Raw genomic sequence first — 14,179 nt, 5'->3', positions numbered from 1 at the left:
AGGGTTGTTGTGAGGGTAAAATGAGGTAACATTTGTAAAACGTTTTACAGATCTTAATAATAGCTATACTATTGTGTGTGTGTGTGTGTGTGTGTGTGTGTGTGTGTAAAATGAATTCATAGTTTGTTATGGGGATTCTTTGCATGGTAATACATAATGCCCTGAATAATTAATTTAACAGTAATTTCATTAACATGCAACAAAATATCCTCATATTGCTATGAAACAATGTTTTAACCTTATCTAGCTGATTGTCTCTTACTAACAACATTATTCACAGGAAACTGAACTGAACCTTAGTAAAATTACTTACTATTACCATGTTTCTTTTTTTTTTTCTTTTTTTTTTTTTTTTTTTGAAAAACATGTATTTCATTAACCTTCAGGAAGGCATTCAGAGAAGAAAATGTTTGGATTTGCAACCTTTTACATAAGGAATTTATAATGATAACTCACAATTCTATAGCTGTTCACAACTCCCAAAATCTGATCTGAACAACAATCTTGTGAATTAGGTTTATTCATATTTTTATCCTCATTTACCATGTTTCTTTTAAAAATTATTAAAATGTTAAGTATTTTGTATGTGCTTTGTCTAGATTTATGTCAGTCAAGTCATTTGTCCCCTGAAATTTCAGGGACCTCAGGATCTAGGAGATGTTTGGATTTTTCTTTTTCCAAACTATTATGAAAAACATTTTATAAATATTGAAGTATGATTATTGCTTAATATTTCCTATCCTTTCCCTAAAGCTTTTAAAACTGCAGGATCGAGTGCTCAATAATGTTGTCATCTATTTACTTGGAGATGAAGATCCCCGGGTGAGGCATGTTGCTGCATCTTCATTAATAAGGTATGAACTTCAAAAATGTGAGTCATAATCGAAATGAATTTAAATGTTCAATTCATGGGAACATCTGTGGACCATATATGGGCTTTTTTTGGGCTGAACTACTACTAATCCATCTAATTCAGATAGTGATACATATGAAAAACTCATTTGCTTCCTTTGTTGGTAGTATATACAAAATTTTATCTCTTTCTAATCTGTCATGTTTACAGTTTCCAAAATTTTCTTTTCAGTGCACAGTTTTGATTATGTCATTCCTCTATACAAAAACCCTCAGTGGTCCCTGTTTTCTAGAGGAAAAAAATATATGTGTTCTGTAGCCTAGTATTCAGTGTCCCACATTATCTATTTTGATCCGCCTTTCTAACTTGATCCAGTATTACTTTCTTTTTGTATTCTATTCCACTGGATTACTGTTTCTAAATCATCTTTTTCTGTTTTATATGTTTAGGAAAGGGAGTACCCTGTTCTTCATGCTCTTAATTTATTCTTTATCTCTGCTTGTTTTTAGCTTTCTCTTCTTTAAAAACTTTATAACATGCCATGCTCCATGCCTTTTTCCTGAACTCTCAACTGAAAATGATCTCATGTTCTTCCAGATTTCCTCAAGAACTTTGAATTTTTTCTTTTTCCTTATGTTTGTCTCTTTTAATATATATTTCTTTTTTCTAGATGTTATATCTCCCCTGATAATTCCTTGATGTCAAGATTTTCATTATTTTAATGTTTGTTACACAGTATTTTGCATACACCACACATTTTTATTTGCCTTGGTAGTGATTTTGATTTTTTTAAATTTTAAAATGTAAATAGAAAGTGGAAAAAAGCAAAAGAAAAAAAGCAGAAAAATAAAAAAGAAGCATTGTTATGTGTACAGTGGAACATACAAGAGGATCAAAATATGTCAATACAATAAGTTTCCATTTCATGAAAGTATATATAATAAAAAAACATGTTGTATTCTGAACTGTATCTTTTCTTTTCTTCCTTGTGGGTTTTCTTTTGTTCTCTGTTGTGTACTTTTTATTTTATTCTCTTTACCTCCCCCCTTCCCTTCTTGCACCTCTTCTGAACAGGCTACAGTTAAGCATGGATATATTTATGTTTATTCTCCCTGATGTGTTCATATACCCACACAACACACACACATATTCACATATATGTATACATATATACATATCTTTATAACTAAATCATTCTCTTATGGGGACCAGAGGATATAAATAAATAGTTCCTGAAAGAAGTTGAAAGTATTAACGACAATATGAAAGAATCCTTCATATTACTAACAATAATGATTTTAATAATTAATACAAATATAATGCTTACAGTGTGCTAGGCAGCACATCAAGGAGTTTGTAATTATTATTTCATTTGATCTCCATAATGCCTGAAAGATCAATTCCATTATTATCCCCATTTAAGGATGGGTAAACAGAGGCAAACAGATTTAGTTACCCTGGGTCACATAACTAGTAAGTAACTCAGATCTTCCTGACTCTGGGCTGAGAGATCTATCCACAACACCAACTTGCTGACCCTGTAAAAATAGTGTAAATCAAAATAACCTTGTGGCTTTACCTTATATACAGGAAATGACAAAATTATCAAATTATAGTAATAATATTGGAAAGGTTTTGGGGAAAAATAGATACATTAATTCATTATTAGTGGAACTGTGGATGAGTATAAACATTTTAGAAAACAGTTTGAATATATGCAAATAAAATCATTACAATATCCATATTCTTTGACCCAGAAATTCTACTGCAAGGCATATACCCCAAGCATGTTATTGGCAAAAGGAAATATTTGATATATATCCCGAAATATTTAGAGCAGCATCTTTTTTGTGTAACAAAGTACTGGAAATGTAGTGGATGCTATTGACATAGAAATGGCTGCACAAATTGTGGTATGCAAATGTAGTAGAGTATGACTCTAGGGGAAGAAATGATGAGTACATGAAGAAAAGTAAATTAGACCCAAAAAAACAATATACACAATGATTGCACATATATAATAGAAAGAACATCAGTCACAAAGCAGTTGAATCATAAGACAATTGAACTTAAATGTTGTAAAATTCCAAAGAACACAATTATCTCTAAGTCAAAGATATACGAAGATACCTCTTCCTTTCATTCTTTTGCAGAGCTGTGGGATGTAATTTTGGGACATTGAATAAATTGTTAGATTTTTCTGATTTTTTTTTTTCCCCCTCTCTTTTTTTAAGAAAACATTCTTTTGTTATAAGTGATGGCTCTCTGGGAGGATGCAAAAAGCATAGAAAAGTTTAGGCAATGTTTAAAAGATAGCAGTAGAAGCTTATTTTACAAACACACTGCATAAATATTACTAATAAATAAAAGAATATATGAAGTAGTTAATCATGTTTAGTTTTGAAGTGATCAGGAAGTTCTTGCAGAAGATAGAATCTTAGCTATATCTTATAGAAGAGAGGACATAAAATGTGAGATGGACCTAAAAAGGCAGTGCATTCCCGAAAAACATTGGCCATTGTAGAGGTATTAATGGACATTGGATTATTGTGTGTGGGAAAAGATACAGAAAATTGGGCAATAGAAAGTGGAAGAAATATCCAGGAAAGTTAGATAGATCGCAACTAGGTTCTGTATAGCATTAATCAGAGAAATTTTTATTTTATTCCAAAAGCAACAGAAAATCATTGGAGTTGGTTAAATTAAAAATCACATAGTCTAAGATGCTCTTACAAAAAATTAGTTTGGTAACAATGTGTAGAACATATTGAATTGGTGATGGATGTGCCATATGCTAGTGTGTTTATCTTTCCTGATTGCTAGGCATGTGCTTTTTTTTCCCCCCTAACTCTTTGCTTCCATGAAAAATGTAAATATAAATATTTGGTGTATATCAGTCTTTTCTTTTTTTTCTGTTACTTCTTGGTGTATATGCCCAACAATGGAATCTCTGATTAAAGGTATGGGTATTTTGATTACTTTCTTTTCATAATTTGAAATTGGTTTCCAGAATGTTTGTATTAGTTTATAGCTCTCTGCCAAAAAACCATTCATACTTAATTGTGTTGTTATACTGAGAATATACAAAAATAGCTCTTTAAGTGAGTGAATGAAATAATGAATGAATGATCATTTAGTAAGCATTTTCTGTGTGCCAATCATTCTATTAATTGGCTAAATATAGATATCGAAAATGTGGGAGTTTCTTCCTGCCCTCAAGGAACTAACTTACTCATATTCTTATTGAAGGAGGCAATACCTGAAGAAAGTTTGACTTTAAAATGGGAAATACCTAAAGTCCTAAGAGAACATTGGTGAGACAAATAGTAGATTCAGCACTTCATAGGTTATGTCAGAATGTAAAGAGGACCCTGGGGAGATTGTTGGTAGCAGGGATAGCAAGGCAGGAAAGGTGTCCTCAGGAGTGGCTAGTTTTCATGGAATTAAGTAGGAGATAAAATGTATATGAATACCATACAGGTTATAATATGCTAAATATGGAAAAGCAATATAAAGTATGTGAGATTAGTTAGGAAAAAAAGTCCTTTCTAGCTGTAAGGATTGGAGTTTTCATAAAGGAGCTGTCATTTGAAATAGAGAAGGTGACCTAAGAAAGATGGTCAACAATTCAGAAACTGAGAGAGCTGATATGAGGGATAGTTTTAAATGAGAAACTTTGTTAATAGAGGTGTAGAGGAAGAAGACTGATGATTAGAAGTAACTGTTGATGATTTATAAATGAATAATAAATGTTAAGCTAAATAGGGATTTAATGATTCATTTATTTCATCAAATACTTCATTTTACATGTGCAGAAAATAATTCTTGACTGTTTGGAGCTAAAGAATTAAGTCATTTTTCCCTGTCCTCATTGAACTAAAAGGTTAGAAGAAAACAACTAATTTCATAAGACAGTAAGATACAAGCCTTTGACCCTTCTATAAGAATGGAATCTGGTGGAAAGGGGGTCCTTGGTAGAGCTTTAGGAACCTCAACCAGTTTTTATAAAATGTGTTGTTGTAACAACCTTGATTTGTTTTTATATTTTCAGTCTATTTAAGAAGTCCATTGGTGAACAGTCTGGAAACTCATAGTCAAGATTATATGCATGAGTTCATAGGTGGTCTCAAGTCAGACAACATTAATGCATATTTTATTTAATGAGTGGTTTTGTTTTTTTCATGATTTTCATTTCCTTATTGTATTCAAGGCTTGTTCCAAAGTTGTTTTATAATTGTGACCAAGGACAGACCGATCCAGTTGTGGCAGTGGCAAGGGATCAAAGCAGTGTCTACCTGAAACTTCTAATGCATGAGACTCAGCCTCCCTCTCACTTTTCAGTCAGCACTATCACGAGGTATGGTATTTGACATTTGTTTTGTCTATAGCATGCCTACCCTTTCTGGATGATTATATTTAAGACTTTTTAATAAAGACAGTTTTTGGAAGAAAAAGACATTAATTTGAAGGGCAGCATGAAAAGAACACTAGATTTGGAGTCAGGTGGCTTGGGCTTATGTTCTGTTGTATAGTTCACTGACTCTTGTGTAGTTTTGAGCATGCCACTTACTTCTTTTAACCTTTATTTCATCACGTATAAAATGGGGATAGTAATTAAGCTGTAATGCAGTATGTTAATATGAAGAACTTTTTTTTTTTAAGTCTTCTTATAGAGCCTCTGAATTGTTAAATTAGTGAGCTTTTTACCCTTTTGGTAATCTGTTGCCACATTATCAGTTATGTTCTCTGTATTAGAAGCATTTCCACCTCTCTTTGAGTTATACCAGAATGGGTGACAACAGAGCTGATGAATCCAAAATCTCTGGGATTTGAAATGGAGGTTGGTTGACTGCTTGGGGTGTTGTCTAAATGGTTCTTAATCAGGATAAGTTAGGTGACCTTTGGGGTTCCTTCCAAATATAAAGTCATGGGATTTGACCAAAAGAAAAAAGTGGATGTACCTCCTTTAAAGAGGTAGTCCTAATGCACAGATTGATGATTATCATAGAGGCAGCCAGGTGGCATAGCTGATCGAGTTCTGGATTTGGAGTCAGGAAGATGTGAATTTGGTAGCTATGTGTCCTAACAGATCATTTATATTCTTTGTCTCCTTTTCTTCACATATGAAATGGAATGATGATAATACCTGTCTCACAGAGTTGCTATGAGACTAGACTGAAATAATATGTAAAGAAATAATTTTTTATAAACGTTTAAATGCTATTTAGATATAAGCTTATTACTGTTATTTTTAGCACAGATTTAGAACAGTATAGATATTTTCATTATTATTTAGGATTATATACTTATTTAGAGGGTAATCATCGGTAATTAAAAATGTCAAGCAGATTATATTAACCAGTTAACCCAGTTTGCTTTTTTCAGAAGTGTATTTGTAGTAAAAAGTAGAGCAAGAATTGCTGTTCAGCACTCTTTCAATTTCTCAGGCACAGTCTTTGTAAATACAGATTCAAAAGGAGAGAGGGCTCAGACTGAGAACTCATGTGGCCAAAAGATAAAACCCATGGCTTCTAATTTCTGAAAGTCTTTTTGATTTTCCCTTGATGTCTCAGTCTTGGTCAGCCTTTAGAGTATAGTTCTGGAGTTTCTTTTCTTGTGTCTACTTTGTTTTTTTGCTGCTTATGCAGATGGACCTGGCATAAAGCTGTAACTTAAGACTGCAGAGTGATATTTTTTATGAAGTTTCACATTTCTGTTCAAAAAAGCTTAATTTTTTCAAAGAAACACTTGCAAAAGGGAGTGTATTATTTTTTAAATCCCTCCCTTTTAAAAGCTATATTTTATTTCTCTTACATAATGGCCTGCTACCAAGTGCTAAGTTTTAAAAAAAAAAAATTGACCAATAAAATGACTTGCATACTTAAATAATTAAGTAATTATAATAATTACTTGTAATTTTCTCTTGATTGAATAAAACCTTTGCCATATGGAGTGACAGGCATTATTCTTAAATGGATTTTATCCTAATTTAAAAGGCTAAGTTAAAAATCTGGTACAAAAATTTCTTTGCCATATTCACATTTTCATTAAAGGTAACTTTCTTTTTTTCCATTTTCCCAATTGTATCTTATTGTTCCAAATACATGTAAAGAGTTTTCAACATTCATTTTTATAAGATTTGGTGTTGCAATTTTTTCTTCTTATTCCCTTACTTCCCTTTCCCCCAGACAGCAAGCAATCTTATAAAAGTTAAATATAAGCAATCCCTTTAAACATATTTCCATATTTGTGATGTTGTGCTAGAAAGATCAGACCAAAAGGGGAAAAACCATGAGAAAGTAAAAAACAAACAAACAAAAAAAAGATGAAACTACTATGCTTCAATCCACATTCAGTCTCCATAGTTCTCTCTCTGGGTGCATATGGCACTCAGGTCTATTAGAATTGTCTTGAGGTACCATATTGCTTAGAAGAGCCAGATTCATCATAGTTGACCATCATATAATCTTGCTGATACCATGTACAATGTTCTCCTTGTTCTGCTCATTTCACTCAGCATAAAGATAACTTTCTTTCAAATCAATTGTATTTTCTCATTTTTTTAGCAATTTGTTTTTCTTAAATAATATATTCTTATCAGAAAAAACATTTATCAAAGATACTGGCTGAATACTATTGTGAAATCAGAAATTAAATATGAAAGTGTTTATGATTTTCAAATAGAACCTTTTGATGTTTAGGATATAATTGCTCTTAAACATCAGGTTCTAAAGTGAATACTTTTGCGTAATTTAACTTGATTTTCAGCTGATAATTGATTTTTTTTGTTATGTTAAGTTTTTAATCTTCTAAAAACCTCAATTCCTCATTTTGAGTCTCTTGTCAAGTTGCATCAATTTGCGTCAAGTTGCATTAAACTTTGCATATAGTCTCAGTTCTAGATGCTTTCTCAGATTAGCTTGGCTGAATACAGAGAACTTTGTCAATAGATATCAGTTTTATAAAAGATGTATTTTTTTTTCTCTTTAGAAATTTCTGAAAGCTTAATGTAGAACTTTGACTTTTTTCAGTTTAATTTTGTTTAGTCCATGAAGTCATGTAGTATAGTAGAAAGACTAGTGCATAGGTAGTAAAATCTGACTTTTCAAGCAGACTTTGACATTCTTTAACTGATGTTTAGCAAGTCATATCTTTCATCTGTAAAATGGTGATAATAAAATTTGTATTGTCTTTCTCAAAAGGTTGGGAGGGCCAAATGAGAGGAAGCCTTTTAAGTGTAATTTGCATATTTGTGAATTTAACCTGTATATTTTGAATTTAGTTGACTGCTTTCCAATAAGGGACATGAGACAGTGGAATATTATGTGAGATACCTACTATGAGCTATGACACTTCAGTTTTTACGCCATAAAATTGTTCAGATATTTTTGTAAGCAAATTAACCATTTGCAATATAGACAAATAGGAGCCACCAATATCCCTGGGTCATAAATACCATTCTCAAAATGCATTTATAATTTTAACTTATAAACAGATATTAATTTTGATTTTTTACTTTTTAGAATATACAGAGGCTACAACTTGCTACCAAACATAACTGATGTGACTATGGAGAATAATCTTTCTAGAGTTATTGCAGCGGTTTCGCATGCCCTGACAATATCAACTACACGAGCACTTACAGTAAGTATTTTTTTATTCAGTCATAATCTACTAATATAATTTGTGGCATCCTGTAGAGGCCACTATTTCCTGTTAACTTGTTAATATCACAGTTTGTTTTCAAGTTTATATTGATCTATTCTATTTAAGTGTTTTCTTGGCAAATTTGATAACAAAATCAATAAAAATTGGACCTCATTTTAAAAAATACATTTGTGTATATATATTTGCCCAAGATAAACTTATTACAGCTACCGACAAACTCTTCCACTTTACAGTGGACATTGCCCTAGTATGTTTGGGTTATAATAGAAAAGAGGGAAATATATTCTTTGATTTTTAATAGTATGGTGCTAATATTGACTTCAATTTGAAAAGAATTTCTTTGCTACTTAGTGTTGACTTCTTCATACAGAATTAAACATTGTAATTTTTCTGGGCTTCAGTCTCCTTTTCTGTCAAATGGTAATATTGCCCTTCCCCCCTAAAATGCCTTGGAGCTGGTGGTCATCATTTAAATAGACTTCTCCATTCTCCCATGTGAGAACTTGAAAATCTTGAAAGGGGTCTATGAGATTGGTACTTTACGTGATATGTTAATGTTGTATGCAGTAATTTAATATGAAGTGGAAAGGAAAAAAAACCTGGGTAGCTGTTGAGGTACACCTGAGTCAGCTTCATTTTAGTGCCACATTATTAAGGGAGAGTCATGAGAGTCATAGTCCAAAAGAATAATTGACATCTAGATTCTAACATAACGGTCTTCTGTTAACTATCAGCAAGTCGTTACACTAGGTGATTCACCTCTTTGGTTCTTAGTTTCCTTTGTTAGACCTGGAAGGGATCTTAGGCATAATTGAGTTTAAGGTCTACATTTGATGAGACAACCAGGATCTCTTACGGGGGTGAAGTCATTTGCCACATAGCACAGTTAGCAAGTGACAGAGCTGTGCTTCAAGCTCATCTTTTCTGATTCTGTATATAATGTTTGATGCACTAGAATAAAGCATTTATTCATGCTCTTTCTCAAAGTTTCTATAAAGAAGATCAAATGGAACCTTTGAAAATTCAAATGGCAGACCATTGCAAGCTAGTTTTTTTGTTTTTTTTTTTTGTTAAACTGTTGTTCATTGGCAGTTAAATATAGAGTTTTGCAAACAAGTTAAGAACCAGTTTTCTAATATTAGTAATGTTGTATGGTTCTGATTTATCTGCCATATCTTGTATCGCCATTGGGATAATAATTTATTTTGAAAACTAGTTCTTTTGATTAGCTTTTGCTTCCAAAATGAATATACATATTAAGGCAGAAAATAATTCTTCAGGATAGATATTCTTCATATCTGTAATTTTCATTGTATCTAGGGATTTATTTGAATAAAAAAATGAAAGAAAAGTTTATTTCATATTTTGTGATTGGTTCAATTCTTTGGTCAAGTATTTGATAGATATATTTTATCTTTTTCTTTTCCCCCAGTTTGGTTGTTGTGAAGCTTTGTGTCTTCTTTCTACTGCTTTTCCAGTCTGCATTTGGAGTCTAGGGTGGCACTGTGGGTATGTTTCTTCCTTTGTTCCATAGACTACTAGATTTCATACTTACAAAAACAGTGTATTTTTACTTATATATTGGAGTCTATGTTTGTCTGCTATTAAATTTGTAAGCCATTTGAAATTTTAAAAGATCTACCTGTCTGAAATAAATTGTTGAAAACTACCTATTTGATAGTTTGACAAAGATGCAATTAATTTGAAGATTGGTGTCTATTGACTATTTATTCTGGGATAGACTTGAAGATATTCTTAAATGTCAGATAACCTGGGTTCAAATATTGACCACAATACTTAGCTGATCTGTGACCATAGGGAAACCATTTGATTTCTCTGAGTCTCACTCAGTTTCCTCATCCTTAAAATGAAGATATTAGTTATCCTACTTGGTAAATCTTATATTATTTTATTTATTTATTTTTGCTGAGGCAATTGGGGCCAAGTGACTTGCCCAGGGTCACATAGCTGGGACTTATTAAGTGTCTGAGATTAGATTTGAACTCGGGTCCTCCTGACTTCAGGGTGGTGTTCTATCCACTGTGCCACCTAGATGCCCCTACTTGGTAAATCTTAAAGATATTTTTAATCTTGTGTTTATTTTAGAATATGAGATAATTTATTCTGGGTGTGTATGATGCTTTCACATGTGATTCCCAAGTTTATCATTTCATGTACTTGATGTGATTTACAGTTTGAATTTATATGGAGAATGCCTTTTCTAATTGAAAGAGTTCTATCCATTGTAAACCTTAATACAATAGTGATCTATTCTTTTGTTTGTTTTGGATTTTCTTGCTGATGCAAATCCTATTCCCTCAATAACTTTGTAGATAGGTTTCCCTCAAAAATGAATGACCAGTGGCCAGCCTTGTGCCGATTACCTTTGTGCTTAGTTAGGCCTTCTTTTGGATGACAAGTACATTCTAGCTTCTACTTAAATAAAATCTTTTCAACCTAGTAGTTTGTATCAGAACTTGGGCTTGAATTTCTTAAGATCTTAAAATCCCAAACTACAGTGAGACATTACTGGAGAATTCATTTTATCATGCATACAAATTAAAAGTGTTTTAAGCTGTTACTAAATCTAAATTAGGACAATAAGCATTATTTAGCTTCAGATACCTAAGTAAAATTTGAGACCTGTTGGAGAGCTCTTCATAGAATCTGTATTACTATGTGACTTATACGAAGTGTGGATTAATAATTGCTTATTCTTATAACTATTATTAGATGATTGACTAGATATGTTTTACTAGATGAATATATTAAAATAATTACTAACATTCATTTCCCCTTATGAAATCATAATGACCTAATTCTGATTAGAGTTTGAGTAGGGGTCCTCAATGAATCATTTCTCTCAAACCTTTTATAGTTTTTAATAGTTAGCATTCATTTTGAATTTTCATATCAATTTATTTGGTTGAGGGAAGACTTTCGTGTGGGAAAATCTTTTAGTGAAATATAAAGCTATACATTATGATATTTTATGTTTGTAGGAATGTGTTTTCTTACGTATAATTTTAAGTTTTACATGAAATGACTAAATGCTTTGTTTTTAAACTTGACTTTATTTGGTTTAAATAATTGTTTTATTTTAAGTATTCATACCACAGAATTAATATGTAGTAACTTAAAAATTAAAATTGTGGCAACATAAAAGGTAAAGATATCAGTAGTATCTGTATTTTGAATTAAATTTGATCTTTTGTTTTTAAATATTTTATTATAGTGTTGTGTTTTATATAAAAATATTTAACATATATTATATATATTATATATATGTATACATATATATTACATTTCTCTGTTTTAAAAAGAGAAGGAAATCTTAACTGTTTTAGAAGATATTGGTGACTCTTAATTTGTGATTTCAGGGTTCCTGTAGCGAGTCCCTCAGATGAATCCAGGAAGAGCTGTACAGTTGGAATGGCTACAACCATTCTTACCCTGTTGTCCTCAGCCTGGTTTCCCCTGGATCTGTCAGCACATCAAGATGCGATCATTTTAGCTGGGAATTTGCTTGCAGGTATTCCAAAATGATGCTAGACAGTCATCTTAGATTTCTCCAAAGTAATTTTATCCATTGTATGCGTTTTGTGCTTTCAGAATTTTTTGTGTATAAGAAAAAATAGTTCTACAGTTATGCTGGAATAAGTCACTCTCTTAATTTATTTCTAATCTCCACAAATCTTATTTATATGTTTGCACATATTATTGTATCCATTTTGCAAGGATAGTTTTAACCTATTCCCTTTTTTCTATTCCTTTAACCACAAGTGTGTGCTTCCAGTGTAGAATAGTGACTAGAAGACTAGCTTGAGAATTGGGGAAAAACTGCGTTTAAGTCCCTCCCCTGACATGTATTAGCTGTGTGATAACTTTCTGGGACTGCAGACAGAACAAATGCCTCTCTAGATTGGTGGTGAGAATTTTCTTCCCAGAAGCTCCTTAATTGATAAACTTACTTGTATGAATAATTATACTAATTTAAAAAAAGACAACACAAATTTAAATAGCTAGTATTCAACACTTTATATAAATGGTATCTTTCCAGACTTATTTTTTTTTTCTACTTTACTTGCATTAGATTCCAGTCAAATTAGATTATTCACTGTTCTCTATAAACATATTATACTTTCCCATGTCTGTGCTTTGTTTCACACTGGGTTCCTAAACCTAGAATACTTCCTCTCCTCCACTATCTTTTTTTCCTGCATTTTGAAATCTTCCCTATCTTTCATGATCCAATTTAAATGTCATTTCCTGCAGAAAACCTTTGATCTCTGTTCCTACTCCCTACTTCCTTACCTCTTGCTTCAGTAGAAACTATCTTTCCATTCATCTCCCATGGTACTTTCTGTCCCATTTTATGTTGTTACCTTATTCTATTTTTCTCTATTTGTATTATATAATTGCTATCTATTTAATGAATAGTATTCAATAATTGCCATATATTGAATCACCTTTAAATTCCATCTGGGAAGAGATCTTAATTGTCTATTTGTATATAATGAGTGTTTAGTAATGACTTGTAATGAGTAAACATTTATTAAGATCAAGTACCAGGTATCAAGCTCAGTACTTTGTTATACAAATGAAAATAGGTAGTCCCTGCCCTGAAGGAGTTTACAATCTAATGGGATAATCTTCAATTACATTATAATCTAATAGGAGAAGTCAGTGGTCCAAGGGAAGCTGAAAAACAGTGAGGTGGGGAAGGACAGGAAGATAACCTGGTATGGGGATATGATGGAGAGTTTCATGGAAGCTCCAAAGAAATGTAGCAGTTGAGAGATGGGGATTAAAAAAACTGCTAACTTGCTTCCTTAAACTAAGGCCCTCAAGCCCCTGACCCTGCTCTCCAAATCAGATTCCCATTAGAAGGGTTGAGAGTACTGCTGAAATGGGAGAACCAGCCAGATTCAATCTTGCAGCACAATGACATTTCCCAGTGATGAGTTTCCTGAGGAAATAAGGCAAGTCGGAGAGTTCCAGAGAAGTCAAGAAGCAGTGTAGATTGTGGGAAATGGAGAGAAAAACAGTGCTGGGCCTCTCCTTCAAGAAATATCCTGCAATCCTGGCCCTGTCCTCCAGTTAAGTGAATGAATATGTATTCAAATTCTACTACTGTAAACATTGATTTTATTTGTGAAGTAACAAGGCTGATGTGCTTGCAGCTAGTGCCCCCAAATCTTTGAAAAGTCCATGGACTTCAGAAGATGAAACCAGTCCAGGAGCTATGAAACAAGAAGAGCCATGGCCAGCTTTGGGAGATAGAACATTGGTTACAATGGTAGAGCAGCTCTTTTCTCATTTGCTGAAAGCCATTAACATCTGTGCCCATGTTTTGGATGATGTTACTCCTGGGCCAGCAATAAAGGTATATTTCTTGCAGTGTTGAACATAATGACAGACTTAATTGTTTTAATTATCAATAAATCATAAAAAATTCCTTCTGTTCCGGTGTTATAAAGTAGAAAAAATTAAGGGTTCGAAATTAGTTCAAATCCCAGATTTTCCACTGTATGTGGCCTTCAGTTAGTCATCTTGCCTCTATGGACTCCAAATTCCTTGTAGGTAAAATGACTTTTGAATTTCTTTTAGCTCTAAATCTGGTACTATTTTAAATACACTTAATCAGAAATTAATTTG

General features: G+C 32.3%; 1 protein-coding gene across 3 annotated transcripts in view; it reads left to right on the top strand.

Annotated features, from left to right (window-relative positions):
* HTT (huntingtin) overlaps positions 1 to 14,179 on the top strand; it is a 208,483-nt gene that overhangs the window by 81,174 nt on the left and 113,130 nt on the right. For all 3 annotated transcript variants that reach the window (XM_031943981.1, XM_031943980.1, XM_031943982.1), the window contains 6 exons: positions 754 to 854; positions 5,064 to 5,210; positions 8,377 to 8,497; positions 9,954 to 10,030; positions 11,902 to 12,053; positions 13,705 to 13,907. In XM_031943981.1, the coding sequence (XP_031799841.1) occupies positions 754 to 854; positions 5,064 to 5,210; positions 8,377 to 8,497; positions 9,954 to 10,030; positions 11,902 to 12,053; positions 13,705 to 13,907 (801 nt within the window). The remainder of the gene's footprint in view (positions 1 to 753; positions 855 to 5,063; positions 5,211 to 8,376; positions 8,498 to 9,953; positions 10,031 to 11,901; positions 12,054 to 13,704; positions 13,908 to 14,179) is intronic.

Source organism: Sarcophilus harrisii, chromosome 6 (genome assembly GCF_902635505.1).
Source record: "Sarcophilus harrisii chromosome 6, mSarHar1.11, whole genome shotgun sequence".
Lineage (NCBI taxonomy): Eukaryota > Metazoa > Chordata > Mammalia > Dasyuromorphia > Dasyuridae > Sarcophilus > Sarcophilus harrisii.
Note: the sequence above shows the minus strand (reverse complement) of the source record. Positions and strands in the feature narration are given on the sequence as shown.